Source organism: Thamnophis elegans, chromosome 1 (assembly GCF_009769535.1).
Source record: "Thamnophis elegans isolate rThaEle1 chromosome 1, rThaEle1.pri, whole genome shotgun sequence".
NCBI classification, from domain to species: domain Eukaryota; kingdom Metazoa; phylum Chordata; class Lepidosauria; order Squamata; family Colubridae; genus Thamnophis; species Thamnophis elegans.
The window spans coordinates 42,441,761-42,463,788 of NC_045541.1; the positions used below are offsets into that span (position 1 = coordinate 42,441,761).

The following is a 22,028-nucleotide window of genomic DNA, read 5'->3' on the forward strand; positions in this document are numbered from 1 at the left end:
TTAAGGTATACTTGCTCTTTCTGCAAAGTTCAAGCCTATCCTATTATAAACTTATATGACCAGGAAGTCTACTAATTTCTTTTATTATCTCTTAAAAGCTACCAAACCCTCAGACACTGTTTTCATGTCCTGTGGTACCAAATACGCCTAGGAGGAGGATGTAAGTAGGAGTTGGGTATCTATCTTCTATTTCTTCTTTGTAAGTATGTTTGCATATCTGGTTTTAAGACAGTTTCCATGACATTTGAAACCTAAATGTTGATTAGCTCCATGTCAAAGCACTGTCATTAGACAGCCCAAAATATTATTGCTGTGATTTGAAGGCAAGCAATGAGTCACTTCATTCCATCACTACTGTGCTATCACTCATGTCAATTCTCACCTTAACGATACATAACCATTTTTTGTTTGTTTTTGTTTTGGTGTGTTTGTAAACCCAAGATATTTATTTTAGTACATATTCAGAATTCCTAAACCCAAATACCAAAGGACAAATTTTAATCCAGCTAGAGTTACCACATTGTATTAATGCCTCAACAGATGCACAAACAAATTATGGACTATCTATTGCATAGTTTCATGTAGCTAGACACTATGTAGGTTATTATGACTTACCATTAGGAGATGTAGATTAACTGTCAAACCATTCATTAATGCTACCTCCTCATTACGAGCCCCTGAAAAGCAATTACACAGATGTTTTCCTTTTGTCCTATGCAAGGTCTGTTCCAATGATGTTGAAACTCCCATGATATTAGCTTGCTGTCAAAAGTCTCTCCAATGACTGAAAGGTAAATATGTCTTTGATGTGTCACAATGGACCAATGAAATGAAAATATTTCCCTGACCGGCTCAATACGCTACTTTAGCAGGAAAATATTTATTTTTTACCAGTCTAGTGTGGCAAATGAAGTAGATAATGAGGCAGCAACATTTCCTTCCTTAAAATCCATCTGTTGATTAGCTTTCATTATGTACAGGACTGTACAGCAGGACTGTGCTTTGGTATGAAAATATATATTTTCCATATAAATAATTATGGGCAGCCCTTAACCTACAACCATTCAAAGTTACAATGGGGCTGAGTGAATCCCGGTTATGATCCATTTTCAGAGTTCTGGCCATCCAAGAAACCTGCAGTCATAAAATCACAATATGGTTTTTTGACAATCACTTCACACTTTTGACCAGTTGCGACACACTGTGATCATGTGATCCCCATTTACAATTTTTCCTGCCAGCTTCCCCAGAAATTCTATTGGGAAGCTGGTAGGGAAAGTAGCAACTCACTGGGGTCAATCTCCCACACCTATGCACCTTACCACAACCCTTTTGCAGTTGTATCACACTGGCAACTTGTATATACCTGTGAATCTTCCCCAAATCTATGCCTCTAATGCAACTTGTCCAACCTTGCACATCCCCAACCTGTGCCATGCCTCTTATATACTCCCTCACATCCTCTCTGACCCACATCTCTTGTGCACCCTTCCTAACTCCCACATTTTTCGCACACCCTTCCCACACAATCTTCGCACATACTTGTTGACCCTCTCCTGCACTCTTCCGGCAGCAGCCACTTGCCTCTAGCCTGGGACTAAAACTTTCTGCTGGCATCCTCAGTGACTTTGTGGGAAGCTGGCAGAAAGTAGTCTCGCCTATCAATATAGGATTTGCTTAAAAAACAGGACCTGAAACTGCAGGAATAGTTGTTACTAAATGATGCAGTCACAATTTATGGCCACAGCATTTAGTAAATTCAGGCCCTAATTGATGTCATAAGTTGAGGACTCCAAATATTGCTAGAGGCAATAGTCTTTTACTGAAGTGATCACTGCAAAACACATGCCAATAAAAATGAAGACTTTGCTTAAATCTTACTCAAACGTTTATTACAGCATATATAACACTGATTTATAACTAGTTCTCAACTAGGAATCCAGAATTCTGATGTTATTAAAAACACAACTAAATGGACATCACAGCCACTACTAATGGATTTTCCCAACACACTTTGAAGAGCAACATCCATTCCAATTTCTATCAGTTGATCAGATAAGAGAAAAGGACGAGTGAATTCATATTAAAAATGAAAGAGCAATTATCCCTCACAATCTGGATGGAAATATACTTGCTAATCAGAAAACCCTTTTAAGAATATTCTTATTTCAGTCTGACTTGTTAAGCACATTTTTAAGGTGTGTCTCTCAAGAGAGAAAATAGCAGAAAAACCTGAGGGCTGATGATAAAGGTGGGATGTTGAAAGGAAAGAAGCCAGAAATAATTTTAATGAAAAAAGTGGAGAATTTAAACAATACTATAGCTTCTCAGGTGTTCAGCAGTGGAGTTTCCAAATAGCTCCCTCAAATGCAACATCCGCATACCATTCAAAAGAGACTCAAAAAGTTAAAAGACCACAACATCCCTTGCCACCAATCCGCATAGAGATAAGCAGAAATTAACACCAAGATTAATACTCCACCAACAATCAAACAGTAACCAACAGTCCAATCAAGGAATGTTCAAAACCATTTCCACCAATATTGACACAAGAAACCAGTAGTATATAAACAAAAAGCAAACCCCACTCACTTCTACCACTGATGACATTACCTAGTTGGGTAATGAAACATCTGCAAGAAAACAAGCTCAGAGAGTTCAATCCTGATATACATAGTCTTCTATTGAACATCTTCACAGCCTTGTTAAGAAATAAGAATGGAACCAATGGAGATATGTGATAAACCATTATATAGGGCTGATCCAGACATATTATGTTCTGAAGCAAACCTCTAAACTTACACTTTAGTCCGATTACAGTGAATAACTGGTATTATGCAACCTACAGTTGCTCTGGGATCTTATGGGTGAATTTTGGACCCCATGGCAATGATTTCTCCCTCCTATTTGCAAAAGTAAAAATAACAATCAAATGACTCTGGAACATCCTTATTAAGCCAAATTGAACTTAAGAAGCCTAGTAGAGTTTCAGAACTACATTCTGTATTACATTTTCTCAATGAAATAACTCTTAGAGGGAGAATAACTCTTTTGATTTTGTTCCTTCCTAAATACTTTTCATTGGCACTCTATTACCTAGCAATTGAACTTTTATTGGTAAATAATGCTAGTTTCTAGGCTAGAACTGCTCTGGCAATGTATTTGTTATTCTTTTTACATATTGTCCCTCAGTATTTGTGTTCTAGAAGGATATATTCTAATTCAATGCATGCACAGAACTAGTCTCAAGATATCTGCTTTATCTTTATCACAATTTCTCTCCAGGTGACTTACAAAATAAAAATGATATACAGGAAAGCGTAGCAAGAAGTTTTAAAAACCTATATTAAAATAATTACACAATCCTCCTCAAGCATTTTAAAAATAATAGAATTAACCTGGCTTCCAAATACAAAGAAACTTGGTCCAAGGAAATCATGAGGAAATAAATGGGTCTTCAGAGCTTTTTATAAAATCAGTAATTATTAATTTTATAAAATTAATAATTAATAGTAATTAGTGATACAGCATTCCAAAGACCTTGCAGTAATAACATGCCCTGTCAGTTTGGTAACAACTGTCATCTTCCTTTTTTGTTGTATGTTCTTGTTCCATCAAGGGTCATGTATATTCTACAAATGGAAATCAAAAGGTATAGATAAAGTAGTAGAACAAGACCTGGCCCTTTTATAGCCTGATTTTCTTTCGAAGTGTATCGAAAAAATAAATAGAACTACTTTCTGTCAGAATAAAGCACAGTTGAGAAAGAAATGGTTAATCTGAAGTTCACCTTCAGAAGTCTACCAATATCCTATATTGAATATGACATCACATTTTTCATGTGGACTTCTTTACAATGATATATTTATTAAAAGCTTTTTTAAACAGATTTCCATGACAACAAAACAGTTTATGTATGCCCTAGGAAAATGGTGATGCTTCACAGCCTGCACCACATTTTGGAAGTAATGTTTCTATGATCCAATTAAGATGTTACAATATTTAATAACAAGTGTCCAGTAGACAAAATAAAGTTTGTTCCCTTGGTCTCATTATTCATCCACCACAAAAAAATAAAAAAAATAAAAAAATAAAAAAAAAAATCACGGACAGCCTAAATACCCAGATGTCCTTATAAATCTTCTTTGTGAAGGAAAACACACACACACACACACACACAGAGCAGCCTTTGGTCATTACTTCTACTGTAACTTTGGAAAGTATTCATTATATTCACCGAATACAAGTGTAGGAAATGAGAAATAGGACAATTTCATCCCATCAGAAGATAATACTGGCAAGGTTATAGTACATTAATAAAATGCAGAAGGAAGAATGGAGGGGGAGCTATTTCCTCCTTACATTGCTTAGCATATTAACTAGAGGTGGAAAATGGACTAAGTGGGCCCAGGCCTTCAAGGACCTTGAGTTTGTATTTCACAATGCATTTAACAATTGCAGCCTTCGTTTAAAAGAAAATGTGTGCTCATTTAAAAGCCAGGTATTACAGAGCCATAAACCTTTAAATGCCAAAAAGAAATGCTATGTACAGCCTTTATTCTGTTCCTGAATAAATCCCATGAGAGACAATATTCACTGTTTTGCAGAACCAACCCCAGTCGTTCCTCCTCCTCCTCTGTAAAATGTTAAGCATCAACAACCAAACTATTTAAATTAGTTTATTTTTATATGACAAGTGCATTAAAGAAACCAAACCCTTTTAGGTAAATGTGCTGCATCCTATTAAATGAAAATGAACATTTATTGAAAAATACCACAGTGAGCAGAGAATATTCTAATCAAGTTTTATGCTGTACTTGCTTTTTTTCTCTTTAATTTTTGCCTAAAGGCAAAATATCTGGTAACTATCCAGTTGAGATGGTTGGCATAATGGGATCACAATTTGGAATTCTTGAAAAAATAATTTGTTCCCATGGTGAAAATGGGGGAAAATGAGAGATAGTTTATTAACCTGCTGTAAAATCAGTAAAGTGAAATTAGAATAGAGTAGAATAACAGAATTGGAAGGGGCCTTGGAGGTCTTCTAGTCCAACCCCCTGCTTAAGCAGGAAACCCTGTACCATTTCAGACAAATGGTTATTCAACATCTTCCTAAAAGCTTCCAGTGTTGGAGCATTCACAACTTATGGAGGCAAGTTATTAATTGTTCTAACTGCCAGGAAATTTCTCCTCAGTTCTAAGTTGCTTCTCTCCTTAATTAGTTTCCACCCATTGCTTCTTGTTCTACCCTTGGGTGCTTTGGAGAATAGTTTGACTCTCTCTTCTTTGTGGCAACCCCTGAGATATTGGGACACTGCTATAATGTCTTCCCTAGTCCTTCTTTTCATTAAACTAGGCATACGCAGTTCCTGCAAACGTTCTTCATATGTTTAGCCTCCAGTCCCCTAATCATCTTTGTTGCTCTTCTCTGCACTCTTGCTAGAGTCTCCACAATAAGCTTGGAAGATGAATGCCAAACTACTCTTTGGAATTTTGATGTAAAAAAAAAACCCACTGGGGGCAGGGGGATGGAAAATAACCTGTGGAAAGGGAGGGATGGTACATGGTAGCACTAAGAGATCAGCAAATTTAATGATATTGTGTGTACAAATATGGGTTAAGAAATAAACCCCCAAATTAAAATACCTCAAACCAAGAAAGTACAAATGGTTGAAAGGACACTATTCAATTCTCAATCTATGCTCCGGCAAAAAATGGACTCAAGTGCTATTTTGAAAACAAACACAGTAAATAAAAATATAACCGCCATCAATGATAATGTTAATAAAAAGAAATAGAATGACAGTGGCAAAAGAAAGCAAAGGTAGTACCAATAGTAGTAGTTTTGGGTACAATCTCAAAATATCTGATGGAAAACCAGCAGCTTTGGGAAGTACTTGATAAGTGGACAGAAATGTCAAATTCAGCCTGAACATCTGGCTGATTGTGCCACAAACAATGAAATAATAAACTGTTGCAACAATAAAATACATGCCACTCCAAATGATAAAAGTCCACTCATATTCAAAGAAGCGTGCACTGGAAAAATATATGAAAGCTATATCTAGTATTGCGTGAGGAAACTTTTTTTTACTCCTTTTGCTTGAGAAGTGACATTATGTTTCATTGCAAAACTCGGATAAAAAAACAGATATTTTTTTTCCTGACCAAAGGAACAAGCAATGTGTAAAAAACAGATTTATTGGCTGTCTGGCAGATTTTACATTACATTTTCTCCTGTTACATTCACAGCCAGTAATTGCTTTGTTTGTTGCTATGCTGCCCTCTGTGCTTTGATTTCCTCCCAGGCAGCACTGCTGTTTTGTGGACCCCGATTTGTCCTTATTTGCAAAATGGACGATGGTAGCAAAAACCTTTCTGAAGACCTTATTGAGACCAGGATGGGTTGCTCTGCAGAAGTGAACTGTGTGAGGCACATAATTCCATAGAAATGGAGCAGATCTGATTCTCCAGGTAAAACCAGCAGCCTAAGAAAGGTTGGGACACTCAGCTTTGCATGATACAGCAGCATAAACGTAGGACAAGCTAGGTTAAATCAGATGTGATATAAGAGACAGCATTACAATGACCTGGGATTCTCATGGGTATCAATTATTGTATAAGGGGGTATGATGATGGTGATGATGATCATAGGACTGGATGTAAGGATTGCCTTCCCTGTGACCATATCATTTACTCAATGCTTTACTTATGTATTCCATTTCTAGCCCAACTCAATCTAAGTGAATGTCAGTGGCCTACATGATATACTATAGGAATATTAAAACATCCATAAGGTAAAAGTAATTGTTCCTCGGGCACATATTGCTAGTCACTCCCGAATCTAGGGGGCGGTGCTTATCTCAGTTACAAAGCTGAAGAGCCAGCGCTGTCTGAAGACATCTCTGTGGTCATGTGGCCGGCATGACTAAACGTCAAAGGCCCACGGAACACTGTTACCTTCCCACCAAAGGTGGTTCCTATTTTTCTACTTGCATTTTTTACGTGCTTTCGAACTGCTAGGTGGGCAAGGGCTGGAACAAGTAATGGGAGCTCACACTGTGACCTGGTGTTAGGGATTCAAACCGTCAACCTTTTTGATCAACAAGCTCAGCATCTTAGCCACCGAGCCTCCATGTGCCTTAAAACATCCATAGTAAGTCTTAAAATGCAGGGAACAATTTACTAAAACAAAATGACATAAAATATAAAGTCCAGCAAAACCAAGGTAAATAACAATAAGGTAAAAATAAAGATGGAAACCTGTTGTGGCCCAGCAGGTGCCATTGGAGCTGCCACCAGACTCCGCGAGGGGCCCTCTGAGTCGGCTCTGAAGGACTCTGGACAGGGTTCCGACTCTGAGCAGGGTGCAGAGAGGCTGGTTAGCCACCAGGAGGCACCTGAGCCTTGGACCAGTGGGGAGGAGACAAGGGAGAGTGAGCCAGAGGCCAGTAGTGAATTGTTCCTTCTATCCTCTAGAAGCCTTATCTGTGTTTATTGCTGCCTGAGTTTGTCTGAGTTGCTGCCAAGGTCTTATCTGTTTTTCTGCTTGGCTTTCAGCCACCGAGGTCTTGGTGTCTTGCTATTAAAGTACATTCCAGTTAAGCTTGTCTTGGCATTCGTTACTGGACGGAGGAGGGGGTCAGAACAGAAACCTGTCTGATCTCTTCTAGGATTAAGTTATATAATTTAACCAAACCAGATCTTCCAAAATAAAAACTATCATGTCTTCAAAGTGCACAGAACCTTTCCCCTTGCCTTAAATGCCCAATGCTCAGTTATGATTCATAGATCAGGGAGCAACAAGCATTCATAGAAACCTCTCTTTGTGAACCAGGTACATCCTTGGTTAACTTGGGATCTCCAGATGAGCACTGCCTGGAGTGTGAGTGTTGAAAGATAAAAAGATAAATCTGAGTAAGCACATGAGTACAAACTCATGTTTAGATCTATATTGTATCATATATAGGTAGTCCTCAACTTACGACCATAATTGAGCCCAAAATTTATGTTGCTATGTGAGGCATTTGTTAAGTAGGTTTTGGCCCATTTTATGACTTTTCTTGCCACAAAAGGTGATCAGATGACACCCAGACACTGCAACTGTCATAAATATGAAGCAGCTGCTAAGCATCTGAATTATGATCAAGAGGCCATAAGGATGTTGCAATGGTCATAAATGTGAAAACGGTCATAAGTCACTTTTTCAGGGTCGTTGTAATTTTAAATAGTCACTAAAAGAACTGTTGTAAGTCAAGGACTACCTGTATATTAAAATATATATGAAATACTATATTTTTCTGAGTATAAGACATATCTTTTTCCCTCCTAAAAGAGGGTGAAAATTTGGGTGCATCTTATACACCAAATGTAGACCCACCCACCCACCTCTACCCACCCTTTGGCCTCTGCCTCCTAGCAATTTACCTCCTTGCAGCAAATGGAGAAAATGGGGCTTGCGGAGGCGGCAATAGGCTATGGCAATCCCTGCAGCCTGAAACAGCTGATCATCGGGAGACCCATGCTTAAATTTAAATCTTGTTTGCTGCAAGGGGCAAATTGCTGGGAGACAGAGGCAGATTTTTTCTTCTTCTAATCAGACTGTTTTGCTGCAAGGAGGTAGGTCTATAACTATAAATGCCTATAGAATGGTCAAATAGAGTTATTTTTTTAAAGACTACTATATTATTGTTCTAGACAACTTAACAAAATGAAGAAGCTTTTTAAAATAAATGCTTGATCTGAAGAGGCCCAGTTCTATTGTATCTTCTTTTAAACAGCAGAGAATAATTTATACTTCCAGAAAGCCACATCAATTTTAACCGTGACCCGACAAAAGCGTGCACGACAAAAGCACGCTCACAAAACCGTGTCGCTAAAACCGCGACGTCATCAATGTGCCAACAGCGCATCGACAACAGCACTTCGACAGAAGGGCGATTTACAACAGCGCGTCGACAGAAGGGCGATTTAAGTTAAGGTAAGGGTTAGGTTTAGGGTTAGGGTTACGTTTAGGGTTACGTTTAGGGTTACGTTTAGGGTTAGCGTTACGTTTAGGATTAGGGTTAGCGTTAGGGTTAAGATTAGGTTTACAGTGCCCTTCTGTCGGCACGCTGTTGTCGGCGCCATTCAGCGCTCATTCGTTGGCGCAGTTCAGAACTCACAGTTTTGTCACTGCGGTTTAGTCGGGCACGTTTTTGACGGTCGCCCTTTTGTCGGTGAACCAATTTTAACAGCATCTGTACAAGTATAGTCTGAAATGTAATAATGCAAACAGTGTATATCTTCTGTACTGTTTGCTGTTTGCTGCAAGGAGGCAAATTGCTGGTAGGCGGAGGGAGATTCCCCCCCCCTTGTTTTCCTCCCCAAGAGCTAGATGTGTCTTATACTTCAGAGCGTCTTATACTCTGGAAAAAAACAGTTTATTAAGATTTGTACAGGCGGAATGTCATCAAAACACTTTGTTTAAAGTTTCCCATTCCCCATTATGAAAGGATCTTCTGCCTGACCACTATGATTTGTTTCTTATTACATTGACAGAATCTGATAAAGTCCCTGAAACAATGTCTTATTTTCAGGCTGTGGCCTCCAATAGAGTGGCTAACCTTTTTGCCATCACGTGCCAAAAGTGGTGGGAATGCAAGGGAAGGTCATGTGTATGCGACTCCCCTCCCCCCCCCCCCACTTTTGGCACACGATGGCATGGTGGACCCATTTTTCGCCACCCCCAGGTTCCAGAGGCTTTCTAGGAGCCTGAGGAGGGCAAAAACGCCCCCCTGCTCCCCGCAGACCCTTGGGAGGCCAGAAACGGCCCATTTTCTGACTTCTAGGTTGCCCCATAGGGCTGTTTTTTGCCCTCCAGAGGCTTTGGGGAAGCCTTCTGAACTTCCGGAGGGTGCAAAATGGCCCAACATGCAACCCTGAAGTTCAGGAATGGACTTCCAGGTTGCCCGTAGGACCTTTTTTTTTCTCGGTGTAATGCACAAACCGGAAGTCTGTTCCTGAACTTCTGATTTGCACGTTGGGTTGTTTTTCACCCTCCAGAGGCTTCAGGCAAAAACCGGCCAAAAATACAGAAATCAGCTGACTTATAGGACAACACCTCACATGCCCTAAGAAATGGCTCAGCGTGCCATAGGTTCGCCATCACGGCACTATAGTATGAACTCTGTTACCTTGATCTATAACTCTCCTGGTGCCTTGGAGATCCTAGAAGACAGCCAACACTTCTATGAGAGAAGAATTACTGTGTCCCAGTTTAAAGGAGACAGTGGTACTGTACCTGCCCTCAAGAAACCTTGCTTAGACCAACCACTGCTATTTTAAGAAATGTTGAGGTGGTGGTGGAGCCTCATTTATATATTGTCCCCAAAATGAATTAGTTGGATCACTTTAAGTCATTTTAAGTACTCAGGATGATTACTTGCATTGGGATCTGGATGGAGGAATACATTCCTCTTGATCCCAACAGGCACCTCTTTAATATTTGATAGCATTGATCATGGTATCCTATCACACTTCCTGCAACCAATGGGAATTGGGACATTGGGCTTCAATGGTTTCACTTCTTTCTGAAAGGGTAGTTCCATCTAGTAGTATTAGGGGAAGAGAAATCAGGTTGGCTGGGTCTCACTTGATTTTTTAACATATATGCGAAACTACTGAGAAGTTATTCATTGGTTCAGAGTGAGATCTCATTTGTTTCAAATTTCTACATAGGCTGGGCCAAAGATGCTGATAAAGTCCTGACTCAGTGCTTGAAAACGGTTGAGGTCTCTAAGATAAAATAGGCTGAAGCTGAATTCCAGTAAGGCCAAATTGCTGTATGTGCAGGATTATCTCCCAGCTCTGGTGATAACTCTTCACGGAGTGGTATTCTAGTCCAGCTATTCCTAAACAGGCAGGTAAAGGCCTTGGCCAAGGGCATCTTTGCCCAAATCTATCTAATGGACTTGAAGAGAGTGGTCCAGCAACACTGCTTGTCTGGTGACCATTATATCTTTGATCACTTCAGTGTGCTCTACCTGGGACAGTCTTTCAAAAGAACTAGAGAAGCTGCAAAATTTAATACTTCATGTGATAGAGAATGAGGGCTGCCACAAATATGTAACACCTGTTCTGTGTTATCTGAATCGATGCTCATAAATTTCTGGGTGAATTAAAAATGCTAGATTTAATATGACTTAGTTCTTAACTAGTTATAGGACTAAAAAAAATGACAAATTTGATTCACCCAGCATGTAGTATTTACCAACATTTTCTGGCAGTTCCCAAATTATGTGAGGTCAACAGAGCAAGGACTTACAAGCAAAGCTTTCCAGCTTCAGCCCACATACTTTGGGAGAGCCTCTTTTTTGGATCTAATTAGCATGCAGATTAATGGTTTTGCAGAAATTAGTAAACAACTTTGTTTCAGAGGACATTCAAGGATTGAAAAGTGCCTGATATCTGCATCTTTTTCATTTATCATTTGTTCTTGTTTTAATATTTAATTTTTGTTGCTGTATTATTTTTTTGTGTTGCTCTGTGTAACAAGTCAAAAGTCCAAAGTAAATTACAGTAATATATGAATACACAAAATAAATGCATACATCCACTACACACACACACACACACACACACACACAGAGCTCTTTAGGGAAGGGTGTGAATGAATTAATTCTACAGCAATTATAATATATGTGAATCTATTGATGAATGGAAAGCTTATTAGGAAGACTATTAATCTGTGCATATTAAATACAGATTGAAGGAATGCAGTAGGCAACCAACATTAATCAAGGATATTTTCCATGATGCATTTGGAATTAGGTATTTTCTTCTTTTTCTTAAGTCCCTAAATTATTGCTGTATGACAGCCAGTGACTTCAAACGACTACCAAGAAAGGTGTGGGGGGGGGGATTCCTAAAATAAAGAAAAGAACATGGTGCTCATACATCAAATATGTAAATTATAGCTAAACCACACTGATGGTACTGCTTACAGTTTAACTGGGCAATCTTGAAACAAAACAGAACTAGATTCTTTTTCTATTTGTTTCATGTCCATTTTACAATGTGTATAAAAGCATAATTATGGAAAGGAATAGAAAACACATTCAGCAGTTATTTTGGAAAATTTGCCCTTCAGTTTATCCATTATATAACCAGGGCTTTTCCTGGTAAACGCAAAAAGAAAGATAAGTTTTGGAAGTTCAGTACTTAACTCAGTAAAACAGACATACTTCGCTAATATAGAGCAAGGCTGATTTAAGAAATATCCCCACATCTCCTGAAAGGAGAATATTTCCTATAAAAGATAACCAACACTTTCATACAAAATTTAATTCACAAAAGAATACTTTACAATCAGTATAATTATTATCCACATTCACAATAATATACATTTGTAGAGATAATGCATTTCATGTCACTCACAGTACAATAATTTATGCTAGAACTGTTCAGTGCCATTCCTTCACCTGGAGAGGATCCCTATTGCTTTTGTGACTAGTGTTAGGAACTGATTGTATATCTCCTAGAGAAATACTGACTTCTGCAAAATGTCTGTGGAGATTTTCTGTCATCCAGGTCATGGTTGTCCCAAATATGCTTTTTTCAAGAGGCAACAGAACTTTCTGGTTTTTCCTTGAAGATGTTTCACTTCTCATCCAAGAAGCTTCTTCAGCTGTGACTAAATGATGGGTAATGGAAGGATTTATATTCCTTGCATTTGCATAATTTAAGTGGGTCATTAAGGTCACATCCAAGAAGGTTCCACACCCATTTGCACCACTCAGGTGACCCCGGTGACAAATATAAACCTCCGGGTGGTATAAACCCCTCCATTCCCCATCATCCAATCAAAGCTGAAGAAGCTTCTTGGATGAGAAGTGAAATATCTTCAAAGAAAAACCAGAAAGTCCAGTTGCCCCTTGAAAAAGCACCTTTGGGACTGACTTCTGCAAGTAACAATTTACACTCCCCAAATCTTTTCTTTGTCTATAAATGATCTCTGAATCATATTCTGCCCTATTAAGCATTTGGTTCTCTTGAAGCAATGAAAGACATTATCATGTAACAGGCAACTATTGCTTTGTAAACAAAAGGAATGATAATTGATTCACTGTGACATGAATATACATTTGTAGGGATGCCAAGTTTCCTTTAGAGCAAGTACTTCATGGCGATTCCAGAACCCAGACTCAATTAGAGTAGTGACATACATTTGCTCATATAGTGTTGTCTGCATTAAATCTTTGCACCTCGCCATTTTAAAATACAGTGTTAACTTCACATACTTAGTGAGAAACAATTAGAGCAGAAAAAAAGGCCAGAAACATCTTCAAAGAAAAGTTCCATGGTATAAAGTTGGAGAAAAAGAATTTAAAATAGTCTTTTCTTACCCACAAGGTCAGCCATAAGCTCAACAATGCACTCATCTCCTAAGGCCCAAGGACGTTTACCATTGAAATGACCATGGACACCTCTGAAAGAAAAAGAAAACAGATGGAAATGTACACAGTCTTTCAGCAAGGACAATATAATATACATTCTACACATGGAAAGGTAATCCTCCAGATTACCTGAGGAACTGTCTCATCCCAATGGAATTGCCTCGTCCCATCTGTGCCGCCAGAAGGGGCATGGGGTAGACCCTGTTGATCAATAAAGTCCAGCTGATGGGATCCAGAAGATCCTTTTCTGCCATGGCTTGCCCTATGGGACATCATGCCCCTTGAGGTGCAATCCACACCCACCCTTTTGACCTTCCATAAGAGCCTGAAGTCTTGGCTCTGCCAATTGGCCTGAGACCCTGATAGAGTCATTTTATACTGGAGGTGGATGATGGGTGTGAGATAAGACTCTATCTCTGTCCATGAGTATTTTGCTCTGCATCTTGCCATCTTTGTCCACATTGATTATAAACCATCTAGGGTTGCCTCTGGTAAGATGGGTGGCAAATAATAAATAAATAAATAAATAAATAAATAAATAAATGAATGATAAAATAATAATAAAATAATAATAAAATAATAATAAAATAATAATAAATAAATAAATTTCTTAGTTTTCTTTTTACTATTGTTGTTTGAAATGCAACAGATAATGTGTCAACTGTTATCTAATATTATTTTGTGCTGCGTTGTATGTGGATTGTTTAATGCCACTTTTCAGTGTTACAAACAGAGTCTAAGTAACCACCATAATGAAGAAGCAAGAGCAAATATAGCTATTAAGTCATAGAAAAAGGAAGGGGAGAAAAGAGAAGGTGCATTTTAATTTTCCAGGTATTCTTATGTCTCTCTCTGTCTCAATCTCACATAAGGATGTGAATGAAAGGGAGTAACCCAAAGTTTTGTCGGCAAAATTATCAGCTGCCCATGTTACCTGGCCACAAGGTGTATCCACAAAGTATAATAAAATTAGCATCATTTATCCTCTCCAACCGATGGGCAAAATGAAACATCTAAAGGGGTTTGGGCCTCTGTCTATCAGTAGGGTAGCTCTCCCCAAGAAAAGATCAAATTTGCCAGGAGAAGCAAGCCAAATAAACACCAAATTTAAAAATGAGCCAATGAGAAAGCTCTTGGACTGCTACTCAGAATGCTGCCAACTGCTCCATTCTAAATCTCCTCTCCCTCCTTGTCAATCATGTGACCCAAAGAAGACCATCTGCTGGCTGTCCATCTTTCCCAAGATACACACAGAGACATGTGAAGAAACACACATGAATGTTAACATATTCACCCATCCGGTTACATTGTGATTCAGAATAGTCAAAAGCTTCTCAGTTAGGAAACAAAATCTTTGAACAGCTCTTGTCTCCTGTAGAAATACTTAGAATTGGAGTTAATAGTAAATGTTTAAAAATTATGGAATTCCTAATACTTAGCATGTTGGACCCTGGAACTTAGGCATATCAATGTATTGTATATAGTGAAGACTTATGCCATAAACAGGATCAGGTTTGGTAAAAATTGGAGAAGTCAACTTAATGAATCTTTTTTAAAAAAATAAATTTTATTTTGTTTGTACAAACTTCACATCTTTGCAACACATTACATTTTTTTACCTATCTGTTGTGTCTGCTTTATGTATACCAATAAATATTTTATAACCATGACTTCATATATTTGTGCATTTACATTATTTCATACATTTTTTCATTCTATATATAATATTCTATGTGTTCTATGTATAGTAGTTTTTACATGTCATTTTGTATACTATATATTAAATCTTGTATAACTATGACTATATATTTGTGCCTTTACATTATTTCATACATTTTTTCCATTCTATATGTAATATTCCATATATTCTATGTGCAACAGTTTTTACTACATTTACGTCATTTTGTGTGATATTTATTTGCTATAGTCTATCTCATATTTCAATCTTTTAATCCTTTTCCGGTTTTGTAGTTGTCTATTGTTTTGTTAATCTTTCTTCCTTACTTTTTTGCTTTCCTGCTTTTCCCCTCCTTTCCTCTAGCCAATTATTCAATAAATCCCATACGGAGTAATATTCAGATTCGTCTTTCTCTTTTAGTTCTTTCGTGAGCCTATCCATCTCTGCACATTCCAATATTTTTTTAATTACATTTTCTTCTGTTGTTATATAATTATTTTTCCAGTTTTGTGCAAATATAATTCTCGCTGCTGTAAAGATGTGTAAAATTAAGTATCTAGTATTTTTTTTCCTAATTTCCTTTTATAATCCCTAACAAAAATAATTCAGGTTTTAGTGCAATTTGATGTGTAGTAATCTCCTCTAGCCAATCTTTTATTTTTTTCCAATACTTTTTCGCAGCTATGCACGTCCACCACATATAGTAGTATGTTCCATGTTGCTTGTTGCATTTCCAGCAGATAGGTGAACACTCCGGAAACATTTTTGCAATTCTCGCTGGTGGAAGGTGACATCTGTAGAACATCTTGTACATGTTCTCTCTATAAGCCATTGCCATCATTAATTTGTAGTTTATTTCCCAAATTTTTCCCATTCTGCCAATTCTATACTATACACAAACTATATCACCCATGTTATCATTGTTTCTTTCAGTTTCTTCTTCCATTTTACATTTTAATAAGTAGTGATATATATATTTTAATCAATTTTTCTTCGGTTCCCTGTAAAATGTTATCCACTCTTGTGGCTCCTTATAGAATCCGCCCTTTCCCTGTCTTTTTTATACCTTGCCTGTATTTGTAGATAGGGCCACCAGCCAATATCTATTCCCTCGTCTTTCAGTTCTTGCCTTGTTTTTAGCATTTCTTAGTTGTCTAATATGTCTTTATATCTTATTATCTTGTTTATGTCCAATACGTTCGGGTATATCAGAGCTTCCATGGTGGATAGCCAGGTTGGGATTTTATTGTAATGTTTTGTTTTGATTTTTAACCATGTTTGTAGTAGAGCTTTTCTAATTAAATGTTTGTGGAAATAGCTATGAATCTTGTCTTCCCCATCCCAGATAAAGGCGTGCCAACCCAATTCCAAATTATAACCTATTGTTAATAATCTTCTGTTTTTTAAATTGATCCAGTCCTTCATCCAGGTGAGAGCTGCTGCTTGGTAATAAAGCTCCCAATCGGGAAGTCCAAATCCTCCTCTTTCTCTACTGTCTTGTAACAATTTTAATTTAATTTGTGGTTTTTCCCCTGACCAAATAAACTGTACAATTCCACATAAACTGTACAATTAATTTGTTTAAATCTATGGAAAAAAAATTCCCTAGGCTAATTGGCACCACTTGAAATAAAAATAATTTTTTTGGTAGTATATTCATTTTAATGATGGCAATTGTTCCCATTAAGGATATTTGTAGTTTCCTCCAATTTTCCAGATCTTTCTTAATTTTCTGAACCGTTTTAACATAATTATCTTCTTCAAATGTTGAGTATTTCCCTGTCAGCCAAATTCCTAGGTCCTTTACTTTTTTTGCTATTTGCATTCCCATGTTTTCCTCTAATTCTTGCTCTTGTTTTTTAATAAAATTCTTCGTAATGATCTTTGTTTTGTTCTTATTAATTTTAAGTCCAGCTACCTTACCAAATTCCTCTATTTTTGGGATTAATTTAATTCCTGATTTTAATGGATCCTCTAATATGAATACCATATCATCCGCAAATGCCTGTGTTTTATATTCCTCTTTTTAAATTTTTAATCCCTTTATTTCTTGATCGTTTCTCATTTCTCTTAGTAGAACTTCCAGTGATAGTATAAATAATAAAGGTGATAATAGACAACCCTGTTTCACTCCTTTCCATATCTTAACTTCTTCTGTAGTGTCACTATTTATTATTATTTTTGCTGTCTGGGCCGAATAAATTGATTCTATCATTTTTATAATTTTTTTTCCAAATCTCATCATTTTTAACTGTGTGATAATGAGACGCCAATTCAAGTTATCAAAGGCCTTCTGGGCATCTAAAAAGACCAGTGCAACTTGTTTTCCCAGATTATCTTTATAATATTCTAGTGTATTTATAATTATCCTCATATTGGTTTTTAATTGACGTTTTGGTAAGAAGCCATTTTGATCTGTGTGGATAATTTCATTTAATATTTTTTTAATTCACTCTGCCATTATTGATGTAAAGATTTTATAATCTGCATTTAGTAAAGAAATTGGTCTGTAATTTTTTATTTGTTGATGGTCTGAATCCTCTTTGGGTATCAATGTTATATATGCTTCCCTTCATGATTTTGGTAACTTTGCTTCAATTTGTATGTTAACCATCTTCCTGGTTTATTCGCATTTTCAAAATAGTTTTGTTTTGCAAATTTAATTTTTTGGGTCATCTCTTGTGTCATCAAATTAAATTTGTGTTTTAATAGTTCTTTTTTCTCCTTTATTTTTGATTCTTGTGGGGTTTTTTGCAGGTCCATTTCCAATTATTTAAGTTCTTTCTCAAATGTTTCTTGTTTTTGTCTCTTTTCCTTGTTTTTCCTTGCCAAATACGCTATTGTCAACCCTCTTGTAAAAGCTTTTGTAGTATCCCATAAATTTTGTAACTATGTTTCTTCTTCTTTACTTCGTAGAAAAGTTTCAATTCTCTTTCTAGCATTTTTATATATTCTTTATCTTTCACTATTTTTGATTCATTGACCTTCATTCATTTTTCTTTTTTGGTCCTTTCCATGTTATTTTTATTGGGTTGTGATCCGCCCAGGTGTTTGTCATTATTTCAATCTATTCTGTATCTCTTCTCATATCTATTCTTGACCATGATTTGTGGGGGTTTGAATAATATGTAAATTGTTTGTTTCCTATATTCCTTTCTCTCCATACATATTTCAGGCTCAATTCCTGCACCATTTCGAAAAAGGTAGATGGTAGCATTCTTTTTTTTTCTTATTTCTTTTGTTACTCTTGTAGTCATAGTTGATATCTGCTACAGCATTGAAGTCACCATTTAGACATATATCCTCATATTCTATTTCTGTTATTTTTTGGTGGATCTTCTTGTAAAATTCTTTTTGGTTTTTATTTGTGGCGTATATTGCTGTGACAAGAATTTTTCTTTGTTCTGTTTTTATTTCTATCATTAAAATCCTCCCTTCTTCATCTGCATATTTTTTGCATTTATCCATTATTTGATGTATATTGCATTTTCTCTTTTTTGTTGTTGTGCTAATGTTGTAAATAATTTTTCTAACTTTGGATATTCTAGTAGTTTGTTATATTGGTTTTTAATATGTACCTATTGAAGGCATACTGTGTCCATATTTATTTTTTGAAATCTAGTCAAACTTTGCCTTCTCTTTTCCAGTGAGTTTAATCCATTTATATTTAGTGAGAGTAACTTAATTTCTTGTTCCATTGTTATTTGTGTGCCGCCTTTCGTTTCCTTGCATTTCTTGTCTCTATTCCTATTTTACTACCTTCTTGTTCCATTTGTTCTCTTTCCTGTCTTCTTTGTTCTCTTCCTCCCTGTTTTCAACTGACTGTTCTTCTTGACTTCTACTCTCTGGTTTCTCTTTACTTTCTTGTTCTTCCTCAGCGGTGAAATGATGTTCAAAGAACTCATGTGCTTTCCCTGACTGTGTCTATTTTATATCTTTTATTCTGCCAGGTAATCATCACTCCCTCTGGTGTGAGCCATCTGAACATTACATTGTACCTTATTAGTTGTTGTGTAAGGAACTGATATTGCCTTCTCTGGTCTCTCACTATTTTAAGGATTTATCTCAGGATTTGTATCTCTTTTCCTTTATATATTATTTGTTCTTCTCTCACTTTCTTATATACTTCATCTCTTACCGATTTTCTAGTAAAGCGTATATGGATTTCTTTTGGGAGTCTGTGTCTCCTGGCATAATTTGTGTGGATTCGATACACCTCGTCTATGTCCCGTTTGTTTGTTTGTTTTGTAATATGTTCGCAGCAATCTCTGTGATTGTTTCCCCTAAATCCTCCTCCTTTTCTTCTACTATATTTTGAAAGCACAGAAAGAAGCCAGCTTTTTTGAGTTCCAAAAACACTATTCCCCCCCCCAATTGTCTGTTTAGTGTAGTCAGCTTCTCATCTACCATCTCTATTCTCTTCTCCATTTCTTCTACTTTTGTTTCTACTTTTTGAGTTTTTTGTTCATTTTTTGTTATTTCACTTTGTATTTAGTTTAGTTTAGTTTTAGTTTTCCCTTTATTTGTATGCCGCCCTTTTCCCTGGGGGGACTCAGGGCGGATCACAGTTCAAAAAGGGGGGGGGAAGACAAACAATATTCCAACATGGAGACAATACAACATATTAAAAGAGAGCACAACAGTCACACAATTCGGGTGGGGTTAGAATCCTAACCCCAGGCCAGCCAGGACAGCCAGATATTTAAAGCGGCGCGGAAGGACTGGAGGGTGGTGAGGGTCCGAATCTCCACGGGGAGTTTGTTCCAGAGGGTCGGAGCAGCCACCGAGAAGGCTCTCCTCCGGGTAGTTGCCAGTCTGCACTGGCTGGAAGATGGAATTCGGAGGAGGCCTAATGGATGCGATTGTATCGGTCTAGTGGAGGTAATTGGCAGTAGGCGGTCTCTCAAGTACCCAGGCCCACTACCATGAAGGGCTTTGTAGGTGATAAGTAGCACCTGGAAGCGCACCCGGAGATCAACAGGCAGCCAGTGCAGCTCGCGGAGGATAGGTGTTACGTGGGTGAAGCGAGGTGCACCCACAATCGCTCGCGCGGCTGCATTCTGGACTAGCTGAAGTCGCCGAATGCTCTTCAAGGGCAGCCCCAGGTAGAGCACATTGCAGTATTCCAGCCTAGAGGTCACAAGGGCCCGAGTGACTGTTGTGAGGGCCTCCCGGTTCAGGTAGGGACACAACTGGTGTACCAGGCGAACCTGGGCAAATGCCCCCCTGGTCACAGCTGACAAATGATGTTTGAAGGTCAGCTGTGGGTCCAGGAGGACTCCCAAGTTGCGAACCCTGTCTGAGAGGCGTAAAATTTGACCCCCCAGCCTGAGAGATGGAACACTTGGCCAATTCGTGGGAGGGAAACACAGAAGCCACTCGGTCTTTTCAACAAGCTTGTTGACCCCCATCCAGTCTTTAACAGCCTCCAGACCCTGGCTCATCACATCCATCGCTTCGTTGAGTTGGCATGGGGCGGACAGATACAACTGAGTATCGTCCGCATATTGGTGATATTTTATCCCGTGCCGTTGAATGATCTCACCCAGCGGTTTCATGTAGATGTTGAAAAGAAGGGGGGACAGGACCGAACCCTGCGGCACCCCATACGTTAGGGGCCTAGGGGTCGATCTCTGCTCCCCAACTAACACCAACTGCGACCTGTCCGAGAGGTAAGAGGAGAACCACTGTAAAACAGCGCCTCCCACCCCCACCTCCCGCAGTCATCGCAGAAGGATACCATGGTCGATGGTGTCGAAAGCCGCTGAGAGGTCAAGGAGCACCAGGATGGAGGCGTGGCCTCCATCCCTGGCTCTCCAGAGATCATCGGTCAACGCGACCAAAGCGGTTTCTGTGCTGCAGCCAGGTCTGAAGCCTGACTGGAAAGGATCGAGATAACTGGCTTCCTCCAAGGATCGCTGGAACTGAAAGACCACCACCTTCTCAACAACCTTCCCCACAAAGGGGAGGTTGGAGACCGGACGATAGTTATTTAAAACAGCTGGATCCAAGGATGGTTTCTTCAGGAGGGGTCTCACCACCGCCGCCTTTAAAGCGGGGGGAAAGACCCCCTCCCGTAGAGAGGCGGTAACAACCGCCTGGATCCAGCCTCGTGTCACCTCTCTGCTGTTTACAACCAGCCAGGAGGGGCACGGGTCCAGCACACATGTGGAGGCTCCTACAGCTCTCATTGTCCACATCCTCAGGGGTAACAGCTTGAAACTCAACCCAGCGATGGCTTACCAGATCATCCCTTAGTGCCTCGGCTGGTTCTGCAGAATTGGAGTCCAGATCCGCCCGGAACCGAGCAACCTTGTCTGCGAGGAATTGGACGTAATTCTCAGCCCTGCCCTGAAGCGGATCGCCCGTATCCCTCCTATTTAGGAGGGAACGGGTTATCCTAAACAGGGCGGCTGGGCGCGACTCAGCAGACGCAACCAGAGAGGCAATGTATGTTCTCTTAGCCGTCCTAATTGCTCGAATGTACTCTCTGGTGCAGGTTGTTAAACGTGCTCGGTGCGGTTCGGATTTACTGGACCTTTATAAGTGCTCTAGGCGTCTCCTTTGGCGCTTCCTCTCCCGGAGTTCCTCAGTAAACCAAGGAGCCCTCCGGGATCCACTGCCTCGGAGCGTCCGTAGAGGCGCAATCCGGTTAAGAGACTCCGTCGCTGCCAAGTTCCAGGCAGCAACCAGAGTCTCCGCCGGACTGCGGGCGAGGGTATCAGGAATAACCCCAAGTTCCGTCTGGAACCCCAAAGGGTCCATAAGTCACCTGGGGCGGAACCACCTGGTCGGTTCCTCCTCCCTACAGTGGGGGTTTGGTCTCCGAAAGTCAAGCCTCAATAGGTAGTGGTCTGACCATGACAGGGGCAAGATCTCACTACCCCTCAGACCAAGGTCACAGTTCCACTGCT

The 22,028-nt window shown here is 38.9% G+C and overlaps 1 protein-coding gene across 4 annotated transcripts in view; it reads right to left on the reverse strand.

Annotated features, from left to right (window-relative positions):
- Window positions 1–22,028, reverse strand: part of KYNU (kynureninase) — a 146,464-nt gene that overhangs the window by 58,487 nt on the left and 65,949 nt on the right. For all 4 annotated transcript variants that reach the window (XM_032211771.1, XM_032211754.1, XM_032211779.1 and 1 more), the window contains 2 exons: window positions 13,386–13,468; window positions 616–677 (listed from right to left, as the gene is read on the reverse strand). In XM_032211771.1, coding sequence (XP_032067662.1) covers window positions 616–677; window positions 13,386–13,468 — 145 coding nt within the window. The remainder of the gene's footprint in view (window positions 1–615; window positions 678–13,385; window positions 13,469–22,028) is intronic.